Consider the following 12,482-nt stretch of genomic DNA (forward strand, 5'->3'; position numbering starts at 1 on the left):
AGCTGTACAACGAATCCTGGATCGATTTCAAGCTCTGACAACTTCGCTTGAAGTTGTACAACTTAGTTGTACAACTATGCAACAGTGTTAACTGCATCACTCTCTTCAAAAAAACACACAAGTATTGATAAGTTTCTGGTCAATAATGTCTGAGTAACAAAAGACATATTAATACATCTTTAGTTAATAATGTGATAACAGGCATTCAATAAAATACAGACAGCCCTCACAGTTACTGTGCTTTCTACAAACTTGAAGTGTGTGTGGCAACTTTGCATCAAATTAAGTCTAAAGGCACCATTTTTCAACAGCAGTTGCTCACTTCATGGCTTGTGTTGGTAATTCTCTTACCAAACTTCAACCTTTTTCACTCTTACTCTATTTGTTATAGTGATCAGGAATCTCTGCTGTTACTATTGCAAAAAGACTACAACTTGCTGAAGGCTCAGATGATGGCTAGCAAGAGTTTTACATCAATGTATATACATTTTTTTAGACATAGTGCTATTGATAGTGTAAATATAACTTCTATATGCAAGGGGAAACCAAAAAATTCATGCAACTCACTTTATTGCATTAGTGCAGGGGTCTGAACCCACAGTCTCTCTGAAGTATGCTTACATTTAATGAACAAGTATCTGGTTTCGATGAGTATTAACATTTTGCCATATTTTCATTCTCTACCCTTATATGATGTTTCTGGAGGGAGTGGGAGGCAGGGCACCTTCATCTACACGGTAAACTGAGTCTGAATCAGTGATGAGCTAGGTGTCATTTCTTTCACAGAAGCAGGTCCTCTCCCCTGAACTACACCATGTGCCATGTACTACTTAGAAACATTTGGGTGTAACTGTACATTCTGTAAATGACAAGTACTCCTATCTATATTTTTAGTGTCTAGAACAGGTCCAAGTTAAGCATTTAACAGATACTTGGTAAATAAATCTGCCACCATTTTATCCAAAGACCAAAAATTCCTCCAAAACACATATGAAATATTCAGCCTTTTAAGTCCTGATCCTAAGACAAACATCATCTTGTTAAATGCACTGGTACCAAAAAGGGGGGAAAAAAAGGACAATCTTCTCTCTGTAATTCTTTATTAAAAATACTGCTGTACACATAGAGACTGAAAACAGGATTAAAGATGAAATAACCCAGACCGGGGTCATGACGTTAGAACTTAACACACTGGTGCTTTTCAGGGAAGTTGTTGATATCCAAATCACAGAACCAAGGTTGAAGGCAAAATCACAAAGGTGCCCTCAAAAATATTTACAATGAAGTAAACGCACTGACAGAATTTAAAATAGGTACAAAAAGCTGAAATGACCAATGTTACATGATTTCAAGGGTTGTCCTTTCTGTGCTTTTATATCTGTCATAACAGGAAGGTGTGGGAAGTTTACAGCCTTAATTTGAGTACTCTCAGATATTAAAATCTTCCTATGGATTAAAAAGACTAACTTTTAGACAACCTCTTAAGTGGAGTAACACTATGGAAAAGAGGGCTCCCCCAAAAAACACCTAAGCAGAACTAATAAGAGTGCTATTGAAAACCATTCCCAATAAAAACTAAATGAAAAATAAATATAAAACAAAGCTTAAAAAAAAAAGACGTTTGTTTACCTGACACCAACGGTTTTCTGGCTGACAGTATTTTACTCGTGAAAACATATCAGTTGTCTACCTTTTATATTCAAACCAAGTCCTGAGGTTACTAGGGGCTGAAGCAAACTAGCGTTTTATGACGCAGACACTCTTGGGTTTGTGATTTGAGCCTGCCTTGCAGAGGGAAGTTTGCTGGTCTGTACAGAATGAGAAAATCAAGCCCTATTTTACCCCTGCCCTTCCTTAGCTTTCACATAACATTGGTCCACAAATTAAATTTTCAAAAAGTTCCCAGACCCCAAAACTAAAATAGATGATCCCCTTTCATTTTCAAAGAAAACAATATTGGAAAAAATCTCCAGCCCGCTTATAAATTAAGCATTTCATATTTCTTCTAGAATACAAGTAGTTCTTTTTTGTACAAAAGAATTACAATATGATTTGTCAAAAAACATATAAAAAGACAGCTGCTCTTCCTCAAATACATGAGCTAATAATGATAAAAGACCTTTGCATGTTAATGTCTCCAAGTTCTTGTTCCTTTTACATAAAAAAAGAACATTATGGTGGCAAATGTTAATTATCCTTTGAATAGTGAACATTATGTTCTTTTTAAAATCCATCCTGATCAAATGCAATAATTGATTTCCTTTTTATCTCAACAACTGATGCTACCAAACGTGGACTCAAACACACTTGTTAAAACATGTAAAGCATGTCTCTAGTCTTCAAAGCTTTTGGGTGAAGAGGTGCTTTTTCTTGATGCAAATCTCAAGGCAGAGAAAATCATTTTAAAGCTTATAAAAAGTGGACAGAGAAATATTAAAAACTTCTCTGAAAACTACAAATATGAATAGTTATTAAAATTGAAGACTGTCACATCAGTTGCAAGTGCCTGGAAGTCCCTCCCGACCTTCTGAGTTTCCACATTTCTTCATCGTTGTGTGGTGAGCACCCAGTGCTAGTAAAACATTCAGTGCTGGGAAAGGAGATAAGAGTCTTCATTACTGGTTTTTATGAAAGAAAATTCCTATGTATTTGGCAGTCTTCAGTATCTAAGTACAGGTATTTCATTGACTAGAAATTTCATGAATACCCAAGTTTGGCGACAACTGCACGTCCAAATGTTAAGAAAGTTAAGAGGAGGAAAATTCCAAACTTTTGAGACTGACTGACTCAGGAATACCCCCACAGAGTTATTATTATCAAAAGCACTATGACTTTGGGCTAAGCAGTGACTGCAAAGGCACAGCAGACTGTGATCCTTCCAGATCCAGGCTGTAAGACTTCAGAAAGCTCTCGACGCCAGACCACTGCTGTGTGCAGTTTGTCTTCTGAACAGTGTCTCTGCATCTGTGTCCAGTGTAAAGTACCATAGTAAAGCTGTGGTTCAAAGAACAGACCCTTATACAAAAAAAGCAAACTGAAAAGAACCTAAAGCAACAGACTCCTGACCTTCAGGCCTTTAACACAATTTCTTAATGTTCTTTTTCTATTAAAAAAAAAAATGGCATAAATGTATCTGATTAGCAGGGGAACACTTCAAAAAAAAAAAGGCTCTGGTTGAATCTGGAGCAAAGAGTTCTGTATGCTCCTTCAGTGTCTGTCTATCCTCATTCAGAAAGGATTTAAATCAGCTGAGAGGGGAATTCATTGCCCAATAATTCACTGATATTTTTCTGTGTTCTTAAAAACAAAACAAAACACACAAAAAAACTCTCAATCTGAACAAACAGTGGGTGGCATACAGAGCTTGCATACAATACTCTTACAAGAACTATGCACTATACTGTACTTCCATGAAATCACTGACCTGGTCCGTTACGTTATTCAGGGCAACCCCTCCCCAAAAGAGCAAATTCTGCACCCCTCAGTGAACAAAATGTTGCCCAGCTTGGTTTCCCAAAAGTGTCCTTGCAAATAATTTCCCTTAATAAGTATACAACATGGCAAAAGTTCAAAGATCAGAAAAAAGTCTTAAAAAAATTAAAATTAGTGCATATACAAGTGGGGGGAAAAAAAACCAAAAGCTGGAACATCATTCACCTAATGGTGCTCCTTGATCTAAAATAAATTCTTCACAGGTGTGGCCCCGCCAGTAGCCACAGATCGGGGCTGAGGGAGACATTCTTTCTTTCAAGTAACAGCGCACCTGACCCAAGTGCAAGCAGCTCTGCTCATCTTCTGCGTGCTTCCCCGACGTGAGATGAGATGATGAGAACAGTTCAGCTGTAGTGCAATCTGCTATTGGTTAAGCTCCTTGGCCATATCCCACCTATTGTTTTTTTTTTTAAGCAAATACTACAACTGACCATTCGCAGCTGCAATCAGTTCTTGAAAAGTATTTTCAAAACATCGCTTTAAGTCACTGTAAGTCACCACAAGAACACTCTTCTCGTCTCTGGAAATGAGGCTTATTTTTTCTGGCACACCAGCATCTAACTGAAACAAACAAGCACACAACATGTAAAGTGTAAGCCTATTTAGGACAACACGTGAACAGTAATATATGAGACATTTTAAATTGTGTCACACCCCTGTAGATAATTGTAAACATTTTACATCACTAGTCAGTAGCACACACTTCAGCTCAGGTGTGTGTTTTAAAAAGATTGCCCTATGTTGCTGCCTGCCTGTCTTTCACGCTTAACACTTGGGTGCAATACTTTCCATCCAGTTGATACTCCATAAAATGCAGACTTCAATTATTCCCCCAATATCTTCCAGTCTTTTGGCGTCATGAATGAAAGTGCAATGAACATATTTTGGCTACTTAATTTTTTTCTTCTGTAGAATTACTTCCCTAGGAGAGATGGGATCAAGAAGTCTGAGGAATTTTATAGCTTAATACATAGAGCCAAATTGCTTTCCAAAGGACATTGAATAGCACAAATTTATGATCTGTACCAATTTACCAGTAACACTGCATCAGATGAGTACCTTGCTATTTTAATTTACCTTTTTTAATGGTTTTTTTTTTTAACCTTTTTAACTAATGTTACCAAATGTTTTCATACGTTTACTTCTGTTATTTCCACTTGTGTGAATTCCAGTATATGATCAGTATCAAATCCCTATCTATCAGGATCTGGCAATAATATTTTAATAAGGCCTTTATAAAGCGTTAGTAAGAATCCTGAGTTCATCAAATAACTTCTCCTGTTAGGATTTTCACTTTACTTTTGTTAGTTTTCAATGTACCTTTTCCCTTCCCTTTTCATTAATTCATTAAAATGTTTAAAACTAATTCTGAAGACAATAAATAGCCTTTCAAATCATTTTACCATCTAATTTCTGTCATTTCCACCAAAATAATCTATGTAAAAATTTAATTTTTATATCACCAAAATGACCATCCATCCCTTTTAATCTATTACACTTTTTCTAAACAAAACATTGCCACATTTTCAGATTTAGGATAAACTTATTTACTCCTATTTTATTTACTCTGAGTTATTTACTCCCAGTTATTTTATGAAATGAAACAGAATTTTCTCCAAAGCTTCAGTTATCCTAATACTCAATAGGTAATCTTTACCTACAATGTCTGTTCATGGCTTATTCCACAGGCTCTCCCTGTCAGTATTTATTCCAGTTTTACATATTTTTACCCACTGGTGCTTTAATACTATAGACTCTGTTTTCTAAAACCTGGCGGCATTATTCTCCACTTGGTGCTTAAGAAAAATGTTTTCTCCGAGAAAAAGGACAAACGAATATATATATCATACCAGATTAGCTAAATTATACATACAGTCTTGTTCTGTCTTACTGACAATACTCTCCAAAGCGTTTTAAGGAAATTCAAACATGGCAAAGTATGCTTAAAAATAAAACCCATTTTATCTGGAGGATGAGCACACTGTAGCCAACAGATCTAAATCATGGCCACAGTGGCTAGTTTCTGCTCTAATCATTGCAACTTAGGGACAGCTTAGACCAGGGGTCAGCAGAAAAGGGCCGGACAGTAAATGCTTTCAATTTCAGGGCCATATATAAGCCTCTGTTTCATATTAGTTGTTTTTACAATCTTTTTAAAACGTGAGAAAAAATTCTTAGCTTGTAGGTTGTCTAAAAACAGGCCAAGGATTTGGTTCACAGGCGGCCAACCCCCGTTTCACATACAAACCTAAACAAAGACGAGGGTTTACCTCTGGAAACCCATTTCTCTCCATGATTACAAGTAGTTCACAAGGAAAATGCATTCCTCCCTTTCTCTGTAAATCTCATGTCTCCTAGCTCTCTCTAAAGCACAAAGCTCGCCTCTTAAATAAACATATGACATGCCTCTACCAACATGGTTCATCTAACCACCTATCCCCCATTTATCACAGCGGGCTCTGCTGGCACCGCGCTCTCAGTTTTAACACTTGACTGACACCTTGAGCTGAGAGCACTCAATGTGACTCACGACTGCAAAGAAAGGAATCCAGCTTTTAAAGATATTTAAACGTAAAAGTATTTTTGTCTTTTCCACTCATGGCCTCATATGTTGAAACAAACTACACCTGGTAAATAAAATACAGTGGGGGTGGGTTGGGGGAAAGAGGCAGTCATTTTGTGACATTTGATCACAACAAAAAGATCCACCATGAAAAATTCTGAAATTATTCATGCAGGTTTTAAAAAATACTCCCATTCTAGAAACTGCTACTTAAGTGGGAACAGCTAATAATTATGAATAACATGCCCTGTATACTACAGCAGAGTACAGAGACCTAACTCCTTACATCTCTCTGTATTTGTACAAGATGCAGCTCTATAAACTGGAGATTACAGCATCATAATCTTCAAAGTCCAGGCCCAGATTACCTTGTTAAGACAAGAAATGATATGACTGAGGTCAATCCAAGGAGCACCCGCTTCTGTCACCTGATGAAAAAGATGATCCCTAAAGAGCTTCAACAGGTACCGGTCTCCCGTCTCCGACCAGGTAGGATCCTTCTGAAACCTGAGGGAAGGGAATATTAACCTCAATAACTCATGCTTATACCACAAAGCTGTATGTTTATACTTCAGACTCAAAACCAGTTTTATTGTTGTCTACAATCAACCAGAAAGTAGGGTCTGTGTGTAGCTTTTTTCAATCTAATTTTTATGTCCAGAGTGCCCACAGATTTTTAAAAATAATCTCACTGAACATGAAGTACATGAATACCATTTTCTACTTATCAAAGCAATCACCCCCTTACATACTCCTACTTCACAATCCCTTTCTCACTTAGGCCCCTACCATTAGATAACATGGGGAAGAAAGCAAATGACCTCTCTCTATAGGGTAGAGAGAGATGTCAGACATGTCTTCTGCTTTTCTGGGGGCATAAAACAGGGAAATGTTTAGGACTGAACAAAATGGGGTAGATACTGGTATCCTACCATCATGTGATGATGTGAAAGTGAGCGGCAAAGAGCTGGAAAACTGGCCAGATGGTCACTGTTAGTTTTCAGTGACCTATGAAACATACAGGTTACAGAAAGCTACAACTGCATATGGAGAGAATGCCATTTAAAAACAGGGACACAGTATAGACCAGAAACAGAATTCACCTGGGAAGCCAAGGAAGGCTTTCCAGACAGGGAATGGGTGCTCTCCCCAAGGAAGCATGCCTCTTGGTCAGAGGCCTCAGTATGTGCAAGGGACAGAGCAAGGACCACCTAAACAAGAAAAGACAAGTGAGGCTGGATGGCATTGGGGGAGAAAAGAGATCAGAGTGCAGGACCCGAGTGAGGACAAGTAGGGGTACAAGAAAAGATGGGCAGACAGCACAAGAGGCAAGGAGGAAATTAAAAGAAAAAAAAAGGCAGATCTGAAGCAAGGATGAAAAGGGAGAGGTCAGGCCATGCAGCCTTAGATCACATGTAAAAATGAGGTCTGCATTCTGAGAACAAAGAGGGAAGCCCCCACAGTCATGTGTTTGCTTTATTAAGATCACTTCAGGGTCTTTCAATTAAAAGCTGATTAAACACACCCATTTATCTCTGTTCTTTTCAAAATCCCAGCCAACTGACAGTAAGCGTCTAAGAAAGCATATAGACAGACAAGGACAAAGGGATCAGAAACAACAGCAGACAAAAAATAGTCACAAAAATGAAAAAGGTGAAAAGCAGACAGGTAAGCGGCATGACTTAGCAGATCCGAAAAAAAAAAAAAAAGAAAAAAAAGAGCTCTAATGCTTTGTGGGGTGCTTGACGGTGAAGTCATTAGTGGGATTTCCTATGAGATACTGTAGGGGACAAAATAAAAGTTAAATAAAAATTTTAAAAACCCACTCAGTAAAAATCTATAATTGACAGCCTCAGAGAAAAATGAATTAAATGCTGTAAGACAGAAATATTCAGAAAGCAGAAGGTTTTTGGAAATTTAAAATATAGCAGAAATTTTAAAAATTTAAAGGATTAGGGGAAAAACTCCTTAATTTTAGACCAAGTAAGTTGAGATTATTGCCTAGAAAGTACAAATTTAAAGCATTAGGAAAAAACACTTTAACTTCAGACAAAATAAGTTGAGATTCCTGGCTACAAAGCACAACACTAAGACACAATATGGAAAACAGAAGAGAATATTAGAAAATCAATTGCAAAGGTCTAACATCTAAGCAGTGCGAATTCCAGAAAGAGGTTTGCAAAGAAACAGTAAGACAACTTCCAAGAACTAAAAGATATAAATTCCCAAGGTTAAAAGGCCCATCTGTTGACTCATCAGAATGAATCAAAAACTCACCACCACAGCACATCGTTGTGAATTTCTGCACATCAATGATTTTAAAAAGGGGCGGGGGGGGGGGGGAGTTGCCCTAAAAGCATGGGGATGAAGAAAAACTTGGAAAGAAAATGGCTTTGAGTCTATCTATAAGTTAAAAGACAATAAATGGAGCAGTGCTTCAAATTCTGAAAGAAACTATCATTACTATTACTGAACTATGCATTAGAGGTACTAACACAGTCACTCAAGAGACATCAAAAGTACAGAAATGAGAAGGGAGGGAATATGACTATCGTTATATAAAGACACGACTGAGAAACCCAGAAGAATCTACTGAAAAATTACCCAAACACTAGAAGTCCCACGCTACAAAATTTATAGAAATCAATCTTTTTCACATACACTGGATAACAAAGAATCTAAGACGACAGAATGGAGAAAATTCCCATTGATAACAGCAACAAGAAAAAACACCTAAGAATAAACTTGGTGTATTGTAACTATATGAAGAACAACGTAAACTCTGAAGGATACTAAAGCAGACATCAGCAAATACAGTGACATGCCATTATCTTGGTGAAGGTAACTCCACATCTAAAAAACACAAATGCTCCTTAAGCTTACTAATAAATTTAATAAAACCAATAAAATGGAGATAAGAAAGAGCTAACACTAGTAGATTTTAAATGTCACTCATTAAGATAGTGTGAAAGCTGCTGCCTTAATAAACCAGTGGGAAAAGCTAGACTATGCAATAAATAGCTTTTGGACCACTGTGGGTGGTGGGGGTGGCGGTGAATTCATACCTTACATCCTATATAAATTCCAAATATATAAAAAATTATAATATAAAAAAATGAAACCTTAAGTATTCTAGAAAATACTTGATGATCCCTTCATAAGATCATCTTAAGAGTGGAAATGCTAACTTTCTGACCATGACTCAAAATCCAGAAGCAAAAAGTACATTTGATCAATTCGACTACTATAAAAACGTCTGTATGGGAAAAAATTGAGCAGAGTCAAAAGAAAGATGACAAACTTAAAAGAAAGGATCACAAAGGTCAGATCCCTCTGGCTCCTGCATAGCAAAAAGACAGAAAATGCAGCTGGAAATAAAGATGCGAAGAGGATTAGACAGACAGAAAAGGAAACAGAAATGAATCAGAAAGATAGGCAATGTACTGATTATTGAGTAAATACCAAAAAACCTGCACTGAGATTCAATTTTTCATCTATCAGGTTGTCAAAAACCCAGAAGTTCAGAAAAAGTATTGCTAGTGAAAGACTCTCATGCACTGTACACTGGTAAATTCTTCTAACAGCTATCAAATTACAGTCACCAATTCCAGCAGGTACTGATCTCACAATCAGAGTTGGACCTATACTTATACACACGCAAAATTAAGTATGCTTAAGTCAGTCCCCGCAGAACTGCTTACACTAGCAAAAAGGCTGAGAACAACTCAAAAGGCCATTGATAAGGAACTGGAGAGACAAATTACAGAGAATCCACATGATGGACTATTACACGGCCACTGACCATGAGGAAGCACGGCACTGTGGTTAAGACAGCACAGACTCTGGAGCCACATGTTGTCCGGACTCAAGTCCTGACTTTACGTGTGACCCCGGAGGCTTTTAACCTCTCTATGCTTCAGTCTCTCTATTAAAAGGGAATACTGAAGTATCCGCACTACGGGCTGTTACTAAGATTCAGTTAGGTCATGTTTGCTAACTATTGAGAAGATTGCTGGGCGTACACTAAACGTACCTGTACGAAGATTTCCAAAATACACTGTTATGAGAAAACATGCTGTCATGTGCAATATACAGACCACTGTATATAACTTACAGTTTGTACATATTTTAAAGTAGAGTGGTGATAAGAATATACAGTTGTTAACTCAGGGAATACATACAAGAGACTAAAAAAGGCTGGTAGGAGGAGTGGAGAGACTGGGGGTGTCAGCTATGAAAGGTTTTTCATTGCAAACCTTTTCTACTTTTAAAGAAACTGGTCCATACACACTATACTCTAAAGACTTCATTAATAAAAAGAATTTTCTGAGGACATATACCCAATCATATTATCAATAAGGTATGAAAGCAGAATAAAGATATTTTTAGACTTCCAAACACTGGGAAAAACTCTCCTTTCTCAGGAAGCTACAGAAGGATGTGATTTATTAAAGCAGAAGAGTAAACCAATGCAAAAAGCAAGAAACAGGGTGTTCAACACAGAGGTGGGACAAAAAGAGGGCGAGCTCCCAGGGCAAGAGTGAAGGGAAGCCTGGGGTCTCAGCTGAGGGCGTGAGCACGCTGGAAAGCAACTAGCCCCGAGAGGGGCAGAGGGCAGAGGCCCTGGGGGTAATTTTTCTAATGGGGAGGAAAAAAGGAACTGAGAGGTTATTACTCATTTTGGGCCATATGGAAGGGTGTTTTATATCCGGCAGGGAGTTTAGAATGAACTGGTGGTAAATATTTTTCACTTGGTTAGTTTTCTACATAAGACAAGTATTCACACCAGGAAAACAAAAATCAAAAAAAAAAATACAAAATACAGGAAATGTAGTCGTGATTTACTGTGTGGTGAAGCTACAAACATATTTACCTGGCTCTAATAATGTCAACACTGAATGCTCATGTGTGTGTGTGTTTAGTTAAGGGAAAGGTGTATGAGAAATACAGCCTCACCTGCCACAGGACTGAGCTATACACTGAAGAAAAATTGAAACACTGAAGAAAAATCAAGAAACAGCACTTAAGCACGTATTTTTAAATAAAGAGAGAAATGCCAGAAGAAGCAATTAAAAACTTTTAAAATGGTTCAACATATGACCACATTCTCTTTATTTAGAAAAATCGCTAGGGAAAATGCTAACTGAATCTGTTAACTTTGAAGAAAGGTATGTGATTTAAATTTTGTGGTCAAAAAAACCCCCTCAAGCAATGGTATTTATCTACCACCTATCTCTATGAACAGCAGTTAACAATCCTGAAATGTAACTTATACCACAGTCACCAACCTTGTCTTTGGGACAGGTATGAGGCATAAACATCAACCTTGCTTCTTTCTTGAACATACAATTAACTTTAACTCACAAACAAGGCAGAACTAAACAATAATGTAAGATAGTGACGCCCTTCCAGTGTCACTCATGTGACAGCTACAAACACTGCACTTTAATAGAAGGTAAGAGGCATGAAACAATCAGAAGTATCAAAAAGATCCAATCTGACCGTGGTAAAAGGAACAGGCTTCAGAGAGCACATGGGGAGAGGCAGCACTGACAGGCAGAAAATGTTCCCTCAAAGGCAAACCACAACAGAGGTTTTTAACACAGTGTATTGTGTGTGTGTGTGTGTGTGTGTGTGTGTGTGTGTGTCTCTGTGTGCATGTATAATCCCTAAGGACAATCACAACCAGGGCTATGGTTAAAAATACCACCCTAAAGGCTAACAACAGGCTTAAAAGGTCACTTTACATGAGAATTCTTCTCTTTTCCCAAATAAAATCAGTAAGAATAAGGTATACTCATTCTGGTTATGCAAAACAGTGCCCTTGATTGAAATCATGATGTAAAATACTGTAAATCCTTACTCCGGCCTCTCATTGATTGTTCCCAATTTTGCTAGAAGCCTAAACAGTCTTCCATTTTGAACCTCCTATAAAACATTTTAAAAAGAGAAAGAATATTAATGTTCCAGCTAACTGAATATAAAAGCAAAAGTTTATAAAACTGGTATCCTGTACCAATATTTGCTTTAAACCATAAACCCTAATATTCCCACCTTTTGGTTATACTTTTGAATATAACATGTTCTTTTCATATACTGTAATACTCAAGAAGATTATGCAATTGTCCCTTTTTTTATTGGATTATAGTTTTTGTGTTACTTTCACTGTATAGCAAAGTGATTCAGTTACACATATACACGTATTCATTGTTTTTTCAGATTTTTCTCATATAGGTTATCAGACTAGAGTAGTTTCCTGTGCTACACAGTACACCCTGTTGGTTATCTATCTTATATACGGTAGGGTGTATGTATTAATCACAAGCCTGTGATTGATGCTTCCCCCACTGAAGCTGTCTACTACTAAGATTGCATATTAAAAAAAAAAAAATCAAGATTGTATCTCAAGACTGTAGCAAAACCATGA

General features: G+C 37.2%; 1 protein-coding gene across 1 annotated transcript in view; it reads right to left on the bottom strand.

Annotated features, from left to right (window-relative positions):
* Positions 1–3,156: 3,156 nt before the first annotated feature.
* Positions 3,157–12,482, bottom strand: part of PAN3 (poly(A) specific ribonuclease subunit PAN3) — a 119,575-nt gene continuing 110,249 nt past the window's right edge. Inside the window, exons 18-20 of the mRNA XM_052650170.1 lie at positions 11,919–11,983; positions 6,424–6,562; positions 3,157–4,053 (exon numbers count right to left, since the gene is read on the bottom strand). Of these exons, the coding sequence (XP_052506130.1) occupies positions 3,913–4,053; positions 6,424–6,562; positions 11,919–11,983 (345 nt within the window). The 3' untranslated portion in view covers positions 3,157–3,912. The remainder of the gene's footprint in view (positions 4,054–6,423; positions 6,563–11,918; positions 11,984–12,482) is intronic.

The sequence above is a fragment of the Budorcas taxicolor genome, chromosome 12, assembly GCF_023091745.1.
Source record: "Budorcas taxicolor isolate Tak-1 chromosome 12, Takin1.1, whole genome shotgun sequence".
Lineage (NCBI taxonomy): Eukaryota > Metazoa > Chordata > Mammalia > Artiodactyla > Bovidae > Budorcas > Budorcas taxicolor.